This window comes from Heteronotia binoei, chromosome 2 (genome assembly GCF_032191835.1).
Source record: "Heteronotia binoei isolate CCM8104 ecotype False Entrance Well chromosome 2, APGP_CSIRO_Hbin_v1, whole genome shotgun sequence".
Lineage (NCBI taxonomy): Eukaryota > Metazoa > Chordata > Lepidosauria > Squamata > Gekkonidae > Heteronotia > Heteronotia binoei.
In genome coordinates this window covers 12,786,804-12,809,651 of record NC_083224.1, presented here as the reverse complement: position 1 = coordinate 12,809,651, position 22,848 = coordinate 12,786,804, and the positions used below count along the sequence as shown (strand labels likewise).

The window sequence follows — 22,848 nt, the reverse complement described above, 5'->3', positions numbered from 1 at the left end:
GGTAATGTCATAAGCAGGGGCCTGCCACAAGCAGCGGCAGGGGCATGCCACACAGCAGGGGCCTAGGTGGCTCAGTGGTAGAGCATCTGCTTGGGAAGCAGAAGGTCCCAGGTTCAATCCCCGGCATCACCAACTGAAAAGGGTCCAGGCAAGTAGGCGTGAAAAACCTCCGCTTGAGACCCTGGAGAGCAGGGGAGGGATGGTGGCTCAGTGGTAGAGCATCTGCTTGGGCAGCAGAAGGTCCCAGGTTCAATCCCCGGCATCTCCAACTAAAAAGGGTCTAGGCAAGTAGGCGTGAAAAACCTCCGCTTGAGACCCTGGAGAGCTGCTGCCAGTCTGAGTAGACAATACTGACTTTGATGGACCCAGGAGGGTCTGATTCAGTAGAAGGCAGCTTCATATGTCCATATGTCCAATCATATGACCTTCTACTGGCTGCCACCTCTGCAGATTGCAGATTTATCCCCTGCCCTTCTCTCTGAATCAGATACTCTGAGCAGCTTACAATCTCCTACATCTTCTCCCCCCACAACAGACACCATGTGAGGTGGGTGGGGCTGAGAGAGCTCTAACAGAAGCTGCCCTTCCAAGGACAACCTCTGCGACAGCTATGGCTAACCCAAGGCCATTCCAGCAGCTGCAAGTGAAGGAAGAAGACGACAACTGCAGATATAAAATCCGCCCTTCTCTCTGGACTCCGAGTGGCTTACAATCTCCTATATCTTCTCCCCCCACAACAGACACCCTTTGAGGTGGGTGGGGCTGAGAGAGCTCTCACAGCAGCTGCCCTTTCAAGGACAACCTCTGCCAGAGCTATGGCTAACCCAAGGCCATTCCAGCAGCTGCAAGTGGAGGAGTGGGGAATCAAACCCGGTTCTCCCAGGTAAGAGCCTGCACCTTCAACCACTACACCAAACTGGCTCTCAAACTCTGCCAAGGATCTGCGTGGGAGCGCACAGAGATCGCCCAACCACCCCTGTCTCTTCCTTATTAGTAAATACCTCTTAACTGTGACCAAGGTGACGTGAGGACCCAGGCAGTATAACAACAGTTTATTTATAGTGCTCAAATAATAAGTGGGTAAAAACAGTGAAATATCTATACAGTAAAGGTGGGTGCAACTAAACAAAAGCCCTGACACAACTAACTAGACCAGGGGTGGCCAAATTGTGGCTCGGGAGCCATCTACGGCTCTTTCACACATGTTGTGTGGCTCTTGAAGCCCCCTCCAACCTGTTGGCTGTCTTGGAGAAGGCACTCTCTTTCAATCACTTCTCCAAGCCAAGCCAGCCAGCAACTTGGAGAGTGCATTTAATGTTAAAGTTGCTTTCTTTCCACCTCCAACTCCCTCCCCATCTATTTGTCTGTCTCCCTTGCAGCTCTCAGCCACCTGATGTTTATTCTAGGTGGCTCCTGCATTAAGCAAGTTTGGCCACCCCGAACTAGACATCCCCTGCTCTAATACCAAAGTCGCCACACTTCCCTTGGGTGAGGGATCTCTTCCTACTGCCTACTCCAGAGAGCGCTCCTTCTCAGTCTGCAATCCCTCTCGACAGAGAGCCTCCCTGCCTGCAGCCTCTCCAGGAAAGAACCCACCCCGTCTGCACATGGCCCTTTTATGCTCCGAAACCTTGGGACGGAAGGGATCCTGGGAAATGTAGGCTTTCTGTAGTAACTCCTAGGCAGGCTCCTCTGGAGCCTGTAGGCCTCACTAGGCCCAGGATCATGACAAGGCATGATAATTGGAATGTGATGCAGTGGTCCTCAGCGTGGGGCCCGTGGGCACAACGGTGCCTTGTTCATACCTTTCTGGTGCCCACCGAGTAATTTTAGAAACTGGATGGGGCCAGATCAAGGTTGCCAATCCCCAGGTGCGGGCAGGGGATCCCTGGTTTGGAGGCCCTCCCCCTGCTTCAGGGTCATCAGAAAGCGGGCAGCGGGAGGGAAATGTCTGCTGGGCACTTCTTATTCCCTATGGAGACCGATTCCCATAGGGTATAATAGAAAATTGATCTGTATCTGGGACTCTAGGGGGGCTGTTTTTTGAGGTAGAGGCACCAAATCTGGAGCATGGCACCCGACGCCTCTCCTCAAAATACCCTCCAAGTTTCAAAAAGATTGGACCAGGGAATCCAATTTCATGGGCCCCAAAAGAAGGTGCCCCTATCCTTCGTTATTTCCAGTGGAGGGAAGGCATTTAAAAGGTGTGCCGTCCCTTTAAACGTGATGGCCAGCACTCGCTTTGGAGCTCAATTATGTTTGTCACAACCTTGCTTCTGGCTCCACCCGCAAAGTTCCCAGATATTTCTTGAATTGGACTTGGCAACTCTAGGCCAGATGTTCCTTTTGCCCAGGTGGGCTTCTGATTGGCTGGCCAGATTTTTTAAAAAAAGATGCTTTGGGAGCAGCTGCCTCCGTGGTGCCAGAGGAGAACCGACACCCATGTGGGCAGCAGATGTGCAGGAACCAGGAGCCTGGGAACATGGTAAAAGAGAAGGGCTGAATTTGCAGCTGGGGTCCTGAATCAGAACATGAGGCTGGTCTCCTGGGAGAAGACTGCTTGCTGAGCAGACAGGTTAGAACAGATAAAAGGAAGTCCTTTTTCACCCGAAGGGTGATTAACATGTGGAATTCACTGCCACAGGAGGTGGTGGCGGCTACAAGCATGGCCAGCTTCAAGAGGGGATTGGATAAGCATCTGGAGCAGAGGTCCATCAGTGGCTATTAGCCACAGCATATTGTTGGAACTCTCTGTCTGGGGCAGTGATGCTCTGTATTTTTGGTGCTTGGGAGGGGGGGGCAAAGTGGAAGGGCTTCTAGCCCCACTTGTGAACATCCTGATGGCTCCTGGGTATTTTTGGTCACTGTATGACACACAGTGTTGGACTGGATGGGCCATTATGTTCTTATGTATGGGGCAGTGATGCTCTGTATTCTTGGTGCTTGGGGGGGGGCACAGTGGGAGGGCTTCTAGTGTCCTGGCCCCACTGATGGACCTCCTGATGGCTCCTGGGGTTTTTTGGCCACTGTGTGACACAGAGTGTTGGACTGGAGGGGCCACTGGCCTGATCCAACATGGCTTTTCTTATGTTCTTATGTCTGGGGCAGTGATGCTCTGTATTCTTGGTGCTTGGGGGGCACACTGGGAGGACTTCTAGCCCCATTGATAGACCTCCTGATGCAACTTGGATTTTTTTGGCCACTGTGTGACACGGACTGGATGGGCCATTGGCCTGATCCAACATGGCTTCTCTTATGTCTGGGGCAGTGATGCTCTGTATTCTTGGTGCTTGGGGGGCAACAGCGGAAGGGCTTCTAGTGTCCTGGCCCCACTGATGGACCTCCTGATAGCACCTGGGTTTTTTGGCCACAGTGTGACAAAGAGTGTTGGAGTGGATGGGCCATTGGCCTGATCCAACAGGGCTTTTCTTATGTTCTTATGGGCCATTGGCCTGATCCAACATGGCTTCTCTTACATTCTTATGTCTGGGGCAGGGATGCTCTGTATTCTTGGTGCTTGGGGGGCCACAGTGTGTGGGCTTCTAGTCTCCTGGCCCCACTGATGGACCTCCTGATGGCACCTGGGTTTTTTGGTCACTGTGTGGCACAGTGTGCTGGACTGGATGGGCCAAGACCTGATCCAACAGGGCTTCTCTTATGTTCTTATGTGACACAGAGTGTTGGACTGGAGGGGCCACTGGCCTGATCCAACAAGGCTTCTCTTATGTTCTTATGTGACACAGAGTGTTGGACTGGAGGGGCCACTGGCCTGATCCAACAGGTCTTCTCTTATGTGACACAGAGTGTTGGACTGGATGGGCCATTGGCCTGATCCAACATGGCTTCTCTTATGTTCTTATGTGACACAGAGTGTTGGACTGGATGGGCCACTGGCCTGATCCAACAAGGCTTCTCTTATGTTCTTATGTGACACAGAGTGTTGGACTGGAGGGGCCACTGGCCTGATCCAACAGGGCTTCTCTTATGTTCTTATGTGACACAGAGTCTTGGACTGTAGGGGCCACTGGCCTGATCCAACATGGCTTCTCTTATGTTCTTATGTGACTCAGAGTGTTGGACTGGAGGGGCCACTGGCCTGATCCAACAAGGCTTCTCTTATGTTCTTATGTGACACAGAGAGTTGGACTGGATGGGCCACTGGCCTGATCCAACATGGCTTCTTTTTTGTTCTTATGTGACACAGAGTGTTGGACTGGATGGGCCATTGGCCTGATCCAAGAGGGCTTCTCTTATGTTCTTCTGTGACACAGAGTGTTGGACTGGAGGGGCCACTGGCCTGATCCAACAGGGCTTCTCTTATGTTCTTCTGTGACACAGAGTGTTGGACTGGAGGGGCCACTGGCCTGATCCAACAGGGCTTCTCTTATGTTCTTCTGTGACACAGAGTGTTGGACTGGAGGGGCCACTGGCCTGATCCAACAGGGCTTCTCTTATGTTCTTATGTGACACAGAGTGTTGGACTGGATGGGCCATTGGCCTGATCCAACAGGGCTTCTCTTATGTTCTTATGTGACACAGAGTGTTGGACTGGAGGGGCCATTGGCCTGATCCAACAGGGCTTCTCTTATGTTCTTATGTGACACAGAGTGTTGGACTGGAGGGGCCATTGGCCTGATCCAACATGGCTTCTTTTATGTTCTTATGAGAAAAGTGCCTGGGAGGACAGTCAAAGTTCTGAGAGCCGCACAGCTTGGGAAGGATACTTTCAGCATATTTGGGGCAGCGAGCAGATGTGCTCGCCTGCGCCTTCTGACTCTCAAACTGAGATGATGCAGATGCTTAACTTGCACCCGCTTTCCCACAATCGGACAGCTCCAAGCGCATTCGTGTTGCATCAATGGAAGCCCCCGTCACCCATGATTAAACATGAGCCGCCACATTCCTTGAGGCCTTATTCAAAACAGAGAGGTGAAATAAATTCTATTCAGAGTGCCCTATTAAGCTGTCTGGGGGAAAAAAGTGGATTTGTTTGAACTGCTGCGTTGGAAGGGAGTTTTACGAGACTGTGGACGGCCAAATAAGACACATCAGTGGCTTTTACAACCCAAGCCACAATTCTCCGTAGCAGCTGCAGTGTCTCAACTGAGGCTATCGTGCTCTGGTCACATCACAAGAAGGCAAGAGACATGGCAAAAGACAATCGTGCTACAGCAAGTCAAAGGCAACAGGAAGAAAGGAAAACCCAACAGGAGATGGATCGACTCAACAGCCGTGGCTCCCAGTTTGATGATTATATCAGTGATGATCAGGGCTTTTTTGTGTGACAGGAACTTCTTTGCATATTAGGCCACACCCTCCTGCTGTAGCTAATCCCCCAAGAGCTTACAGGGCTCTTAGGACAGGGCCTACTGTAAGCTCCAAGAGGATTGGCTACATCAGGGCAGTGTGATCTAATAGGCAAAGGAGTTCCTGCTACAAAAAAAAAAAAAGGATGTTTGGGAAGTCTCACTACACCAAACTGGCTCTCTTTGCAAGACCTGAGCAAGGACGTTTGGGAAGTCTCAGTACACCAAGCTGGCTCTCTTTGCAAGACCTGAGCAAGGACGTTTGGGAAGTCTCACTACACCAAACTGGCTCTCTTTGCAAGACCTGAGCAAGGTTGTTTGGGAAGTCTCACTACACCAAACTGGCTCTCTTTGCAAGACCTGAGCAAGGACGTTTGGGAAGTCTCACTACACCAAGCTGGCTCTCTTTGCAAGACCTGAGCAAGGACGTTTGGGAAGTCTCACTACACCAAACTGGCTCTCTTTGCAAGACCTGAGCAAGGACGTTTGGGAAGTCTCACTACATCAAGCTGGCTCTCTTTGCAAGACCTGAGCAAGGATGTTTGGGAAGTCTCACTACACCAAACTGGCTCTCTCTGCAAGACCTGAGCAAGGATGTTTGGGAAGTCTCACTACACCAAACTGGCTGTCTTTGCAAGACCTGAGCAAGGATGTTTGAGAAGTCTCACTACACCAAGCTGGCTCTCTTTGCAAGACCTGAGCAAAGATGTTTGAAAGGTCATTAATTCATAGGACCACCGTAAGTTGGAAGCAACTCAAAAGCACATGATGCACCCACACACGTTAACTGCGATGCCGGAAGCCTTATGCAATCTCCCATCAAGACAAGTTGTTCGTTCCATATAAGTCTGTCGCTCAGGGATTCGAAATTTGTTTTTTAAAAGCTGCCACAAAAATCAATCCAGTATGCTGGAAAAACTGTGCGCCTACAGGTACTTATCTGCACTGCTGGTGGGATTGCCCAATTATATCCTGATGTTGGCATGAGGTTACACAACAAATAAGAAGAGCCCCGTGGCGCAGAGTGGTAAAGCTGCAGTACCGCAGTCGGAGCCCTCTGCTCACGACCTGAGTTCGACCCCAGCGGAAGCTGGGTTTTCAAGTAGCCTGCTCGAGGTTGACTCAGCCTTCCATCCTTCTGAGGTCGGTCAAACGAGTCCCCAGCTTGCTGGGGGGAAAGTGTAGATGACTGGGGAAGGCAATGGCAAACCACCCCGTCAAAAGTCTGCCGTGAAAACGCTGTGAAAGCAACGTCACCCCAGAGTCGGAAATGACTGGTGCTTGTACATGGGACTACTTTACCTCTTTTACATAACAAATTTCCATAATTACTTCACAGATGACACCGGAATTAATGCTCTTGAACCTCTGGGATGATGGCCTCCGATTTTTCTTACATAAGGCCTTGATTATCATTCTCGTAGCTGCAGCTTGTCTCACAATCCTTCAGCTTGGAAATTCCCTTCCCTCCCCTCCACATCAGTCTGGTATGACAAGATCTGGGACCAATTCATAATGCACAAAATTTCAATGGTAGTGAATCATAATTACAACGATTCGGGAAGAATTTATAATAAATTTATTTCTATCTGGGCCCGTATTAAACTTCATGTCGGGAAGAATATCCTTTCTTCCAAATCTACATATGACCTGAACTAATGGGTTGAAATTAAATCAAAAGAGTTTCTGGCTCAACATTAGGAAGAACTTCGTGACCATGAGAGCGGTTCCTCAGTGGAACAGGCTTCCTCGGAAGGTGGTGGGCTCTCCTTCCTTGGAGGCTTTTCAACAAAGGCTAGACGGCCATCTGACAGCAATGAGGATCCTGTGGATTTAGGGGGAGGTGTTTGTGAGTTTCCTGCATTATGCAAGGGGTTGGACTAGATAACCCTGGAGGTCCCTTCCAACTCTATGGAAACTTCCTGACAGAGCGGTTCCTCAGTGGAACAGGCTTCCTTGGGAGGTGATAGGCTCTCCTTCCTTGGAGGCTTTTAAACAGAGGCTAGATGGCCATCTGACAGCAATGAGTATCCTGTGAATTTAGGGGGAGGTCTTTGTGAGTTTCCTGCAGTGTGCAGGGGGTTGGACTAAATTACCATAGAGGTCCATTCCAACTCTATGATTCTATAAAAAACCCACTTACGAGTGACTCATCTCAATAACTCACCTTTACACTTACCTCGTCTTTTACACGCTAGTGGTTACAATATATATCCTGAGTATCTTAATCTCTGTAACGATAGCTGTTGTTTGCTTTACTTTTTATTGTATTTGTTAATATTTCATAATAAAGTATGCATTGTTTAAAAAAAAGAAAAGAAAGAAAGCTGCCCCAAAGGCAGCCACATACAAAGGGAGCAGCTGGATTTTTTCCCGTGGAAGAAAGAAGCCAAGGCCCGTAGGACACGGCCGCTGGGGCTGCAAGTCTTACCACGCAACAGGATGCGCTTCTCTGGGTCTTCTGCGAAAAGGGCGCTCATCTGGGACAACATGGCGTCGAAGTCGTTCGTCTTCTTGTAGTGCTGGAGCGCCTGGGAAAACCGGTCGAAGTTCAGCTGGCTGAGGGATCGCTTGACCGCGGCGATGAAGGCGGCAGACCTGGATTTCTTGGGCTCCAGGGGCTCTCCGAAGTAATTGGCCTCCTGCAGCCATAACTCCAGAAAGAGAGGAAGCGAGTGGAAGTCAACGACAAGATCAGCTTTCGGCTTGCAGCCTCTGATCAAGCTCTCTTTGGTGAACGACCAGCTTGGGGAAAAGAGAGCTATTTATTTAATTTAATTTGTATGCCCCTTATCTGTGATTAAAAGCTCAAAGCAGTTGACATCAATGAACAATGACATCGATTTTAAAAGGTCCATCAATTACATCGCTATAAAACAGGTCCATACATTTTAAAAATCCCAATGGAATACTGTATAATAGTATAAAACAATATAAATCCATAAAACCCATGTAATCCCATCCCTAAAACCAAAGAACCCCAGCAAACAGGGCTTTTTCGGTAGGGAAAAGCCCAGCGGGAACTCATTTGCATATTAGGCCACACCCCCTGATGGCACCATTGTTCCACACAGGGCTATTTTGTAGAAAAAGTCCAGCAAGAATTCATTTGCATATTAGGCCACATCCCCTGATGGCACCATTGTTTCACACAGGGCTTTTTTGTAGAAAAAGTCCAGCAAGAATTCATTTGCATCTTAGGCCACATCCCCTGATGGCACCATTGTTTCACACAGGGCTTTTTTGTAGAAAAAGTCCAGCAAGAATTCATTTGCATCTTAGGCCACACCCCCTGATGGCACCATTGTTTCACACAGGGCTTTTTTGTAGAAAAAGTCCAGCAAGAATTCATTTGCATCTTAGGCCACATCCCCTGATGGCACCATTGTTTCACACAGGGCTTTTTTGTAGAAAAAGTCCAGCAAGAATTCATTTGCATCTTAGGCCACACCCCCTGATGGCACCATTGTTTCACACAGGGCTTTTTTGTAGAAAAAGTCCAGCAAGAATTCATTTGCATCTTAGGCCACACCCCCTGATGGCACCATTGTTTCACACAGGTTTTTTCTGTAGAAAAAGTCCAGCAAGAATTCATTTGCATCTTAGGCCACACCCCCTGATGGCACCATTGTTTCACACAGGGCTTTTTTGTAGAAAAAGTCCAGCAAGAATTCATTTGCATATTAGGCCACACACCCCAGACGCTCGCCAGCTGGAACTGGGTTCCTGTGCTTTCTGTCAGAAAGAAGGGAAGGGAAGGGAAGGGAAGGGAAGGGAAGGGAAGGGAAGGGAAGGGGAGGGGAGGGGAGGGGAGGGGAGGGGAGGGGAGGGGAGGGGAGGGGGGGAGGGAGGGAGGGAGGGAGGGAGGGAGGGAGGAAGGAAGGAAGGAAGGAAGGAAGGAAGGAAGGAAGGAAGGAAGGAAGGAAGGAAGGAAGGAAGGAAGGAAGGAAGGAAGGAAGGAAGGAAGGAAGGAAGGAAGGAAGGAAGGAAGGAAGGAGCCCTGCCAGCAAATATCATTACATAGTGCAATACCCACAAGTCAACTATACTTCACAATAAAGAGGCTGGCTAGGGACCCTTTCTGCCTCCACAGAAATTGCAGAAAGGGAGGAAGGCATGTCTTTTGGATCTGGGGTCTTTGTGCTTACTTCTATCCCCTCCGGCAACTGGAAGGGTGAGCCTTCCCTTCAGCAATTTGGGCAGGAGGGGGCAGAGAGAATTGGCTCACCCCTGCCCTTGAAGACTTTCCTGTTTTGTAACCAAATCTTAAAATCCTTTCATTCTTCGAAGGCTCAGGGCTGGGTAGCGTCCTGGGAATAGCTCCTCATTACGGCCCGAGCAGGGCAGTCGACCCAGACAGAAAATGACAGGAAGGTCATTTTGCGTCTTTGTTAAGTGCCCCCAAATTGCTTCTGGCTTATATATTAATCCTATAAATTAATAATCTCCAAAACTTCCTGTTAACGGCTTTACTCGGGTCTTCCAAACTGAGGGCCATGGCTGCCTTTATAGAGTTAATTAATCTCACGATGAGTCTTCCTCTTTTTCGGCTGCCCTCCATTTCCCCTGGCATTATTGTCTTTTCTCGTGACTCTTATTTTCTCATGATGCGATCAAAGTACGAGAGCCTCAGTTCAGTCATTTTAGCTTCTAAGGGGAGCTGAGGCTTCATTTGATCTAGAACCCACATATCTGTCCTTTCTGGTGGTCCACCATCTCCATAAAACTCTCCTCCAACGCCACAATTCAAATGTGCGAAAAGTCAATACGTTGCATCACGTTTCCACCTCCCCTCCTCCCTTTCAAGACTTCCCCAGTGTTACTTGCAATATAAAAGCAATAAAGGTAATTTAACATTTTAAAAAAAACTGTTGAAAAAGAAAAAAGGAACTTATACTTCTTTATGGTTATTACCTCATTCGATTAATGATCCAATATATTACTAAATTAAGTCATATTATCTATCTTATTATAATCTTTTAAGAAAGAACAAAATATTTTCTCATACCCTCATTTTAACTATCGTTCTTGTCTCAGTAAATTAAATCTCAGTAAATCTTGTCTCGTCGGGAGGGACGGTGGCTCACTGGAAGAGCATCTGCTTGGGAAGCAGAAGGTCCCAGGTTCAATCCCCGGCATCTCCAAAAAAAGGGTCCAGGCAAATAGATGTGAAAAACCTCAACTTGACACCCTGGAGAGCCGCTGCTAGTCTGAGAAGACAATACTGACTTTGATAGACCAAAGGTATGATTCAGTATAAGGCAGCTTCATATGTTCAAAAATAGCTGATAAACAAGTTATCCATTATCAAATATCATCAAGTGTCCTTTCACTCTCCAATGTTCTTCCACATAGTTCGGAAACTTTTGCCATTCATTATTAAATTTTTCCATATCAAGTTCCTTTAGTGTTCTTGCTAATTTGTCCATTTCACTCCAGTGCATAGTTTTCATAACCCAGTCCCATTTTTCTGGAATTTTATTTTGCTTCCACAACTGCGCATACAATGTCCATGCAGCTGAAAGCATGTACCAAAGTAATGTTCTGTCTTGCTTTGGAAAATTTTCTATTTGTAATCCCAACAAAAAGATTTCTGGTGCCTTCTTCACTTTGTATCCCAAGATCTTTGACATTTCTTGCTGGATCATTTGCCAATATTGTACAGCCCTTTCATAAGTCCACCACATATGGTAGAAGGACCCTTCATGTTTTTGACATTTCCAACATCGATCAGACATCTGATTATTTGTTTTTGACCGTTTTTTTTGGTGTCATATACCATCCATACAACATTTTGTAACAATTTTCTTTTATGTTATTACATGTTGATATTTTCTGTTCTTGTCTTATTCCTTCATTCCTAATATCCTGCTTCAGCAGAGTTTTAATTTGTAACCATTGAAACCAATTAAATTTATAATCCAATTCTTCCATTGATTTTAATTCTGCTTTGGCTCCTTGTATTTTTAACAATTGTTTATATGGTAACCATTTCTCTTCCTCAATATCCGAATATAACTTTATTACTTCCGTTGGCACAATACACAATGGTTTCCTCTAATCTCCATATTTTTGGTATTTCAACCAAGTTTTAAGCAAACTACTTCTTACATAATGATGTGAGAAAAAACCATCCATTTTACTTTTCCCATAGCACAAATATGCATGCCAACCAAAAACCTTTCCATGGCCTTCTAATGTTAATAATTTTCTGTTTAATAACACTATCCAATCCTTAATCCATACCAAACAAACTGCATCATGATATAGTCTTAAATCCAGTACTTGGAAGCCTCCCCTTTCTTTAGCGTCTGTCAGGATCTTCATCTTAATTCTTGGTTTCTTGCCAGCCCATATAAATTCCAAAAGTTTCCTCTGCCATTTATAAAATTGTTTATCTTCTTTCACTATTGGTATAGTTTGAAACAAGAACATTATTCTTGGTAATACATTCATTTTTATTGCCGATATTCTACCCAGGATAGACAAATTCAACTTATTCCATTTTTGTAAGTCCACCTCAATTTTCCGCCAATGCTTTTCATAGTTGTTTTTAAATAAGTCAATATTCTTTGCTGTAATTTCTACTCTTAAATACTTTACTTTAGAGGTCGCTTCACAGTTTGTTAAATGTTGTAATTCCATTTGCTTAGATTTTGATATATTTTTAAACAAAATTTTTGTTTTCTCTTTATTTACATAAAAGCCTGCCAGATCACCATATTCTTTTATTTTTTGGAGCAGCAACGGTGTAACTTGAGTTGGGTTTTCATTTATAAACATTACATCATCTGCAAACGCTTTGTATTTGTAAGAAAAGCCTTTTAATTTCAAACCCTCTATCTCCTTATCTTCTTGAACTTGCATAAGCAGTATTTCCAGCGTCATTATAAATATCGAAGGGGATAGAGGGCACCCTTATCTTGTTCCTTTACAAATTGCTATTTTGTCTGTCAAATCTGCATTTATACAAAGTATTGCTTGTTGGTCAGTATATATTGCCTTTACCATTCTAACAAAGTCTTCACCCAATCCCAATTTCTCCATTACTGCAAACATAAAGTCCCAATGAACATTGTCAAAAGCTTTCTCTGCATCAGCGAAAAGCAAAGCTACTTCTTTTTCAGGATGTTTTTTATAATATTCTATTATATCTATTACAGTTCTGATATTTTCTCTTAATTGCCTTCTGGGGAGAAACCCTGCTTATTCCTCTTTAACAAAACTATTCAAATGCTGCTTTAGGCATTCCGCTAAAATTCTAGCATATATTTTGTAGTCATTATTTAGCAATGAAATTGTTCTATAGTTTTTTACATTAGTCACATCTCTGTCTTCTTTTGGTATCGAGATTACTGCTTCCTTCCAAGTATTAGGTATCTTCCCATCTATTCTTATAATGTTCATCAATTTCTAAAGTTTTGGAAGTAGAGTTTCTTTAAGAACTTTATAATATCTTGCTGTAAAACCGTCAGGACCCGGAGCCTTCCCTGGCTTCATTGAGTTAATTGCCGCTTCAATTTCTTCATTACCAATTGGGTCGTTTAAGATCTTTTTCATATTGTCTGTTAGGAGTTTAACATTAATTTCCTGTAAATATGTATCTATTTTTTCTTTTTCTCCCACATGACTTTTATACAAATTTGCATAATACTTATAAAACTCTCTTTTGATTCCTTCCTGGTCAACAATTTCTTTGTTGCCCAAACTAATTTTATTAACAATTTTATTTTCCCTTTTTCTTTTCATTTGCCAGGCCAAGTATTTTCCAGCTTTATTTGCACTCTCAAAAGATTTTTGTTGAAGCCTTTTTAAGTTCCATTCTACTTCTTTATTTAACAAGTGTCTTAGTTGGTCCTGTAGAATTCGGATTTCTTTTAAAATCTTCTTTTTCCCCGGTCTCTTTATAAGCTCTCTCTCCTTCTTCTAAATCTCCTTCTGTATGTCTGTCATTTGTTTCTCTTTAGCTTTTCTGTCTTTATTATTCAATGTGATTAAAATACCTCTCATCTCCGCTTTATAAGCATCCCACACCGTTTGATACTGAACGTCCTCATTTTCATTTACTTGAGAAAAGGCTGTAGTCTCTTTTTGCAGAGATTCTACTACCCCATCTTTCTACATTAATCTTCATTTACTCGCCATCTTTAAGTCTTTTTGGTAGGTTTCGCAGACCACATTATTGGATTATGATCTGCTCTTATTTTTGGAAGAATCTCTATTTTTTTGTTGTAAGCCCCAAATTTTTTGTACCCCATAACATATCAATCCTTGAGAAAGAGTTATGTCGAGCTGAGAAGAAGGTATAGTCTCTAACTTTAGGATTTTTCTCCCTCCAAATGACTACAAGATTTTCTTGCTTGGCTAATTCAAAAAAAGACTTTGGTAGTTTACCTTCATTATTCTTTTTCCCAGATCTGTCCAAAATATTTTTAACTGTACCATTAAAGTCTCCCATTAACATGATTTGCTCATATGTCTCTTGATCAAGTTGCTGCATAATGTCCTTAAAAAAACAATCTTTTCCTCCATTAGGAGCATACAGTCCCAATAGCAAAGTCTTCTTGTGGTTCATCATCACTTGCACTGCAATATATCTACTATCATCGTCCTTAAAAAATCAATTTTGGTTCCAATTCCTGTTTTACATAAAAAACCACGCCTCTTTTTTTCTCCTTAGCCAATGAAAAAAATTCCATACCAAATTGCTTATTCCACAAATATTTGTAATCCAATCGCTTAATATGTACTTCTTGTAGACAAATTATGTTACATTTTTGCTTCCCAATCCAATGAAAAGTTGCCTTTCTTTTTTGTGGTGAATTGTCCATTTACATTCCAAGATAATAATCTGTAATCCATCATGGTTTTCTATTTTAATCTGAACCTCCAAATTCTTTATTCTCCACCAAAAACTTCTCCGTCTCCTGAGTGCTTGTAATGGTAATCCTCTTCCCCTTGTATTCAAAAACCAATCCTTCTGGGAGAATCCATCTATCTCATTTGACTCTCTCTCAATTGCTCAGTCAGTTTTTTACATAATCTTCTGTCACTTAAGACTTTCCTTGGTAATTCTTTCATAATTCTAACATCATTGCTTTCCACAATCAGCTTGCCTTCATACTATTTACTTAGAATCCTTCCCATCAAGTCTCTTGTTACACATCTCACTACCACATCTCTTGGTAGTTTATTTTTCCTTGCATATTCTGAATTGACCCTGTAAATATAGTCATAAAAGTAATTAGTCTCCTCAGGATCATCGCCAACATATTCAGCAATAATCCTTATTATGTATTTCCTTAAATCACCATCCTTTTCAGGCACACCTCTCAAACGTACCTGATTTTCCATTGATTTGCAGTCCTGCAGTACTGCTTTGTCCTGCAATTTTTTAATAGTGGAATCCACTGTATTAATTCTTTCGTCATGGTCTTTCACTTTCTCTTCCACCTCTTGGATTTTTTTGGATACTGATTTAAACTCTTTACTGAGAACTTCTATATCTTTTTTTAATTCCTTCTTACAATCTATAGAATCTTTAATCAGTTTAGACAATCTAGCTTCCATGGCATCCATCTGTTCTTTTTTATCAGCCTTTTTGCCCTCTTCTAGCATCTTGGATCTTGTCTGTAATGGTTTTTGGGCTGACATTACTGCCTTCCCATTATAAATATAGGCTTTACAATTGAAGTCACCAAGTTCTTTTTAAATGGTCTAGTCTTATAGATTAGGGCATGCCCTTTCAGAAAAGCCCAAAATCGCCATCCTCCTATGCCCCTGGGTCCAGATATTAATTTTTAAATAGTTATAATTTCCCAAAATGGTGCTCGATGGTTCTCTATGGTTTAGTCCTAGAAGGGCTTAAAAAAACCTGTAGTTTTCCCTTCCCATGATGCCCTCTTCCACCAACACTTGCCACAAAGTCTTGTTATCTATGGTTGTGAAGTCTCACGATGTTCCCAGACGTCATTTCCTGTAATGACTTGTTGATCTGCAGTTCTTCCACTCTCGATGGGAGTGACCACAAAAATTCCAAACAATATCAGCTTTTGACTTTTTTAAGCCTTATATCTGTTTAACTCAGTCCAAGATTTCCCTCTCCTCCTCCTCCTTTATTACAAGTTGTTTATGTGTCCAGACCTTCGTTTGCCTTCCAAATATTTCCCAATTTAGTCCCGGAGCAACAGATAAAAATCTCTTGACCTTTGAAGTCCCAACATCAAACACACTGGTCTATTCCTCATCCACGATTAATTAGCCCTTAAGAAGCTTGGCACACGTTGAATTTATGTCGATTTAACGACCCCAGATACCCTCTATAGACGTTGGAAGCGGTTCTTCTCCGGAGACTCTTCAAAGCCAAAAAGAAACCCCCTCCCGGGATTTCTCGTAAGCCAAAGTACCTCTCCTCAGAACTTTAAGCATATCTTGGCCATCATCTTGCCTAGATGATGTGGACAGCAGGTATTAAAACACCTTCTCTGTCCAGAATAGAAGGTCTGGTGAGCTCCGCCACTGAAAGCTCGTCAATGGAAAGCTCGTCAATGGAGAGCTCGTCAATGGAAAGCTCGTCAACGAGCCACTGGAAAGCTCGTCAATGGAGCAGAGGTCCATCAGTGGCTATATATATATATATATATATATAAAATTTTGGCCAATGTGTGACACAGAGTGTTGGACTGGATGGGCCATTGGCCTGATCCAACATGGCTTCTCTTATGTTCTTATGTTCAATTCTCCATGAAATCCAAACTGGAAGCCAGGACGGGCCATTGACTTGATCCAACATGGCTTCTCTTATGTTCTTATTTTCCCTGGTATGTAATGGTTGATTCGCTTTCTGGTTTTATTGCGCGTGTACATTGCCGTCAGGTTGAAACTGACTTATGGCGACCCCAGCAAGGGGATTTCAGGGCAAATGACAAGCAGTGGTGGTTTGCCATTGCCTGCCTCTGCAGCCTTCCTTGGTGGTCTCCTATACAAGCACCAACCCTGCTTAGCTTCTCAGATCCAATGAGACCAGGGACTGCACTAAGCCACCTTCCATCCCTCCAACCAGGCCTCATTTTGGGCAGAAGCTCACAGGAGCGGAGCTCCAGAACCTTTAAATTTAATGGTGCTCTTTATTTGTTAACCCCCCCTCCCCCCCAAAAAATATTGCTTCTGGGCTCCATTGTTCAAACCACCCCCCCTCCCCCGGGGAGAATTTTGCTGAACTTTTACTGATTTTGCTGATTTTACAAACTTTCTAATATTCCACCCCCCCCCCCCCCCAAAGGAACATAATCGAAACACGTAAAGCAAACATGGAAATCTTCATCACGCCAGTGTGGCCACAGAGGAGAAAGTAATTTGAAAAGTACGATGGGAGTGAGGTTTTATTACAAGTAGGGCTTTTTTGGTAGCAGGAACTCCTTTGCATATTAGGCCACACACCACAGATGTAGCCAATCCTCCTGGAGCTTACAGTAGGCCCTGTACTAAGAGCCCTGTAAGCTCCAGGAGGATTGGCTACATCAGAGAGGTGTGGCCCACGAGTGGAATTCTAGCAGAAGCGCCTTTGCATATTAGATCACACATCCCTGATGCAGCCAATCCTCCTAGAGCTTACAGTAGGCCCTGTACTAAGAGACCTGTAAGCAGAGCTTTTATAAAAGCAGGAACTCCTTTGTGTAACAGCCTTGTAAGCTCCTGGAAGGATTGTCTACATCAGGGGTATGTGACCTAATATGCAGAAGAGCTCCTGCTACAAAAAAAAGCCCTGATGACAAGTATAATCCAAGAAGCATTTTAAAGTAGCTGCTGAGCTGATAAGAAGAAGAATTGCAGATTTATACCCCGCCCTCCTCTCTGAATCAGAGTGGCTCACAATTTCCTATATCTTCTTCCCCCACAACAGACACCCTGTGAGGTGGGTGGGGCTGAGAGGGCTCTCCCAGCAGCTGCCCTTTCAATGACAGAGAGTGGCCTACAATCTCCTTTCCCTTCCTCCCCCACAACAGACACCCTATGAGGTGGGTGGGGCTAGAGAGGGCTCTCACAGCAGCTGCCCTTTCAAGGACAACCTCTGCCAGAGCTATGGCTGACCCAAGGCCATTCCAGCAGCTGCAAGTGGAGGAGTGGGGAATCAAACCCGGTTCTCCCAGATAAGAGTCTGTGCGCTTAACCACGACACCAAACTGGCTCGGATATAATTTAGTACATCTTCCGGTGAAGTAAGGGGTGTGTGGCATAGGAAAATGAGTTGTGCTAATTGAGCTCCGGCACCTCTTTTTTCTACAAAATGACCCCTGCTTTCAATACTCCCGCTTGCTTTTATTGCATTTGGACTTGTAATGTTTTGCTTTCATCACTGTCAGTCCTAGTTAGTAAAAAGGTAAGAGACGGAGTGGAATTCTAGCAGGAGCTCCTATGCATCTTAGGCCACACACCCCTGATGTAGTCAATCCTCCAAGAACTTACAAAAAAAAAGAGCCTCGTAAGCTCCAGGAGGATTGGCTACCTCAGGGGGGGCGTGGCCTAAGATGCAAAGGAGCTCCTGCTAGAATTCCATCCCCCCGGTGTGAGATAAATATTTCAGACCTGTCTACTTGAGCGACCGTCTCTCCCCATATGAACCCCAGAGGGCGTTGAGGTCAGCTGGAAAGAACCAGCTGAATATCCCTGGGCCAAGGGAGGCCAGATTGAAGACCACCCGGGATCGGGCCTTCTCCATAGCAGCTCCTCTACTGTGGAACCAACTCCGGAGGAGGTGCGGGCCCTGCGATGCCTAGACCAATTCCGCAGGGCCTGCAAGACCTACCTCTTTAAAATAGCCTTCACTTAATACCGAGCCAAGAAAGTCTCGCTGGATATGTTTTTATGTTTTAGTCACTGAATTCTACAGAAGACCTTAGACATAGCACCATAATGTTATTTTTAATACAAGTTGTCTTATCGTTTTAAGGATGATTTTATAATTGTAATTGTAACTATCGTATATGGTTTTACTCTACATTGTGTTTACGCGTTGTGAGCCGCCCTGAGCCTGCCTCGGCGGGGAGGGCGGGATATAAATGAAAAGTATTATTATTATTATTAAACAAAGGACAGAGCTGCAGGCAACAGGCTTCGACATCACCTACCGGATAGCTGACTACCTTTATTTTCTTTCTGCCTCCCTTCTGCCCGTCCATGAGTTTCTTCTCGTACTGAAGGGAGAGGGTTGATAGCCGTTTAGCCTGAAAAGATAGCAGTGTTAACACAACAAAGGAGGACTAGTCAAGTTGCACCTTTAAGACCAACAAAGTTCTATTCCTTCCTTCTTCCTGCTCAGCATCCCTCATCCTGATGTAACTCATCATCATAGAACAAATCGTTCTATTATTAGAGTCACTGTCTGCAATAACATGCCTGTGCTTCTGGAAGACACATGTTTTCATGCAGAACAGAGGAAATAAAGAGTGGTTTGCTGTTGTTCTTCCCCTGGAATACTTGGAAATCCCCAAATAACAAAACAAACAAACAAAAAAAAAGAGCTAAACATTTCAAATTCCAATGGCATCAAGGCCTATTTGTTTCCTTTTAGCTGACCTGCTTTGAATATGATTAAACGGTAAAGGTGGGATGGGAAAAAAAAATCACGCAGGCGGGGAGATAAAATTTATTGAGAAAGATTTTAGCGACGTAAAGAGCGCCAGGTCAAACACGCCCCGTATGTCAAACCTTTTGCGGTTCGAAGCAGCCAGACAAGCTTTCTGAGAAGGCTCTTTCATTCGAAAGCTGGTTTTGTCTGTCGCCGTCTCACTAACCTGTGTTCCATCTGCAAGTATCTGAGAGGTCACAGAAACTCTGGCTAGACGTTTTCGGTCTAGAAAAATTAACTCACTTGTCAAAATAAAGAGTTTTTACATTAACAACACAACTGACATTGTGTATAACAAATCATGGAAGCTTATACAAGCCCAAACATGAAATATAAATAGCAGGGGTGGCCAAACTTGCTTAACAGAAGAGCCACATTGAATAAATGTCAGATGTCTGAGAGCCGCGACAGATGAACATCAGATGTTTGAGAGCCGAAAGACGAATGTCAGATGTTTGAGAGCTGCAAAGAAGGAAGGAAAGGTGGAAAGGAAACTGGAAAGAAAGCAAACGGGGGGGGGGGGAGAGGAAGAGGTGGAAAGAAAGTAACTTCAACTATAAATGCCTTCTCTAAGCCACCCAATGGAGCTGGGGGGGCTTCGAGAGCCACACAATATGTATGAAAGAGACACATGTGGCTCCTGAGCCACAGTTTGGCCACCCCTGATAAATAGCAAGAAATGATTGACAGCTGCGCACAAAAGCTGTAAAAAAAAAAGTCATCTGTAGCATTTCCTCCATCTCCAACCTATTTATTTGTTTATACCCTGGATCCTTGGTGCTTGGTGCAAGGGTGCAACAGTGGGAGGGCTTCTAGTGACCTGTCCCCACTGATGGATCTCCTGATGGCACCTGGGTTTTTGGGGCCACTGTGTGACACAGAGTATTGGACTGGAGGGTCCATTGGCCTGATCCAACATGGCTTCTGTTATGTTTTTATGTGACACGGGGCGATGGAATGGATGGGCCACTGGCCTGATCCAACAGGACTTCTCTTATGTTCTTATGTGACAAATAGTGTTGGATGGGAGGGGCCATTGGCCTGATCCAACAGGGCTTCTCTTATGTTCTTATGTGACACGGAGTGTTGGATTGGAGGGGCCATTGGCCTGATCCAACAGGGCTTCTCTTATGTGACACAGAGTGTTGTACTGGATGGGCCACTAGCCTGATCCAAGAGGGCTTCTCTTATGTTCTTATGTGACACGGAGTGTTGGATTGGAGGGGCCATTGGCCTGATCCAACAGGGCTTCTCTTCTGTTCTTATGTGACACAGAGTGTTGGATTGGATGAGCCATTGGCCTGATCCAACAGGGCTTCTCTTATGTTCTTATGTGACACGGAGTGTTGGACTGGAGGGGCCATTGGCCTGATCCAACATGGCTTCTCTTATGTTCTTATGTGACACAGAGTGCTGGACTGGAGGGGCCATTGGCCTGATCCAACATGGCTTCTCTTATGTTCTTATGTGACACAGAGTGTTGTACTGGATGGGCCATTGGCCTGATCCAACAGGGCTTCTCTTATGTTCTTCTGTGACACAGAGTGTTGGACTGGAGGAGCCACTGGCCTGATCCAACAGGGCTTCTCTTATGTTCTTCTGTGACACAGAGTGTTGGACTGGAGGGGCCATTGGCCTGATGCAACCGGGCTTCTCTTATGTTCTTATGTGACACAGAGTGTTGGACTGGAGGGGCCACTGGCCTGATCTAACAGGGCTTCTCTTATGTTCTTATGTAACACGGAGTGTTGAACTGGATGGGCCACTGGCTTGATCCAACAGGGCTTCTCTTACATTCTTATTCAGTCTGCTGAGTGAGCACACCAGGCTTACAGCGTAGTATAGGGTCTATTACAATCTCTTCTGAGTCAGGCAGAGCTCTGGATATCCTAGCCCACCACACATCCAGAGCATTCTTCAGCTTCCATCAAGCGCTGTAACAGAACCCCACATACGAATTCTTGAGTCATGGGCATGACCCGCAATGTCAGCGTCAGAGCGTTATGTCCAAACTCAATCCCTCAGCATGGAAATTGACTGGGCAGAGGTCCTCTAGAACAGCGGGCCCCAATCTTTTGGCCCCAAGAACCGGCGCCAGAGCCGGCCTGCCCACCGTGGTCCCAGGGCCGGCAAGGTGGGTGCATTCAATTTGCCCCCCCCCTGTGGTGCCTCCTCCTCCTCCTCCCCTTCTATTTTCCTCCCCCACTTCTGTGCAGTCTCGCTGCCCCTCATTTTCACCATTTTAAGGCCGGGGAAGAGGCCGTGAAGCACCTCTGAAACCGCCCCCCCCAAATCAGCTGATTGGCGGGGAAAACCACAGAAGCAGCGGCCAGTGACCCGCTGAAAGAGCAGAGCTGCCCTTGCCTCCTCCCAAGTGGGGAGGAGGCAAGGGCAGTGCCGCCCTTTCAGTGGGTCACTCGCTGCTGCTGCTGTGGTTTTCCCCGCTGATCGGCGGGAGGGAGTGTCAGCCTGGGAGGTGCTTCACAGCCCCTTCCCTGGCCTTAAAATGTTGAAAACGGAGGGGGGGGGAGGCATCGTGGGGGGGGGGGGTTGCGGCGAGGCTGTGCGGCCCGGTTGGAAGCACCTGGTTGGGGATCCCTGCTCTAGAAGATGATGCAAAAACAGCCAATCATCACCATCATCATCACCACTGCCACTGTCAAGCTGCAACTAGCTCCTGGTGACCCCAGGACCGTGGGGTTTCCAAGGTCAGAGATGAGCAGAGGTGGTCTGGCACTGCCTGCCTCTGCACAGGAACCTCAGACTTATTTCGTGGTCTCCCATCCTTCCTTCCCTTACTCCTTCCTTCCTCCTGCCCTCCCTCCCTCCCTTCCTTCCCTCACTCCTTCCTTCCTTCTGCCTCTCTCTCTCTTCCTTCCTTCCTTCCCTCACTCCTTCCTTTCTTCCTCCTGCCCTCCCTCCCTCTCCCTTCCTTCCCTCACTCCTTCCTTCCTTCTGCCTCTCTCTCTCTCCCTCTCTCTCTTTCTTCCTTCCCTCACTCCTTCCTTCCTTCTGCCCCTCTCTCCCTCTCTTCCTTCCTTCCCTCCTTCCCTCACTCCTTACTTTCTTCTTCCTGCCCTCCCTCCCTCTCTCTCTTTCTTCCTTCCCTCACTCCTTTCTTCCTTCCTCCTGCCCACCCTCCCTCTCTCTCTTCCTTCCTTCACTCCTTCCTTCCTTCTGCCCTCCCTCCCATCTTATTATTTATTTATTTATTTCCATTTGTATCCTGCCCTCCCCGCCAAGACAAGCTCAGGGCTTACATGCTCATGCGTGCGCATGAGTATAAAACATATAAAAGACATAAAAACCATAAAACTGTTTAAAACCTAAAAGTTAACATTTTGATGCTATGGTCTAACATTTTGATGCATAAGATCTAACCGTGGCCAAACCCCGCTAAGCTTCTTGAGCTCTGATGAAATCAGATTAGCTAATCAGGGCAATCTGGGCTGCTTGATACAGCCAAAGTCAGGCTCAGAAACCGGTGCAAAAAAACTCACAAGCATTCATTTCTGCACCGTCTGAATACCACTTGAGCTAAAACTTCTGTTTAAGAACATAAGAGAAGCCATGTTGGATCAGGCCAGTGGCCCATCCAGTCCAACACCCTGTGTCACACAGTGGCCAAAAAAACCAGGTGCCATCAGGAGGTCCAGCAATGGGCAAGGACACTAGAAGCCCTCCCACTATTGCCCCCAAACACCAAGAATGCAGAGGATCACTGCCCCAGACATAAGAACATAAGAGAAGCCATGTTGGGTCAGGCCAATGGCCCATCCAGTCCAACACTCTGTGTCACACAGTTGGCAAAAAACCTGGCAACATCAGGAGGTTTATCAGTGGGGCCAGGACACTAGAAGCCTTCCCACTGTTGCTCCCCAACAAGCACCAAGAATACAGAGCATCACTTGTCCC

General features: G+C 45.5%; 1 protein-coding gene across 1 annotated transcript in view; it reads right to left on the bottom strand.

Moving 5' to 3' along the window:
• RTEL1 (regulator of telomere elongation helicase 1) overlaps positions 1 to 22,848 on the bottom strand; it is a 258,104-nt gene that overhangs the window by 70,211 nt on the left and 165,045 nt on the right. The window contains exons 28-29 of the mRNA XM_060230590.1: positions 18,434 to 18,529; positions 7,738 to 7,945 (exon numbers count right to left, since the gene is read on the bottom strand). Of these exons, the coding sequence (XP_060086573.1) occupies positions 7,738 to 7,945; positions 18,434 to 18,529 (304 nt within the window). The remainder of the gene's footprint in view (positions 1 to 7,737; positions 7,946 to 18,433; positions 18,530 to 22,848) is intronic.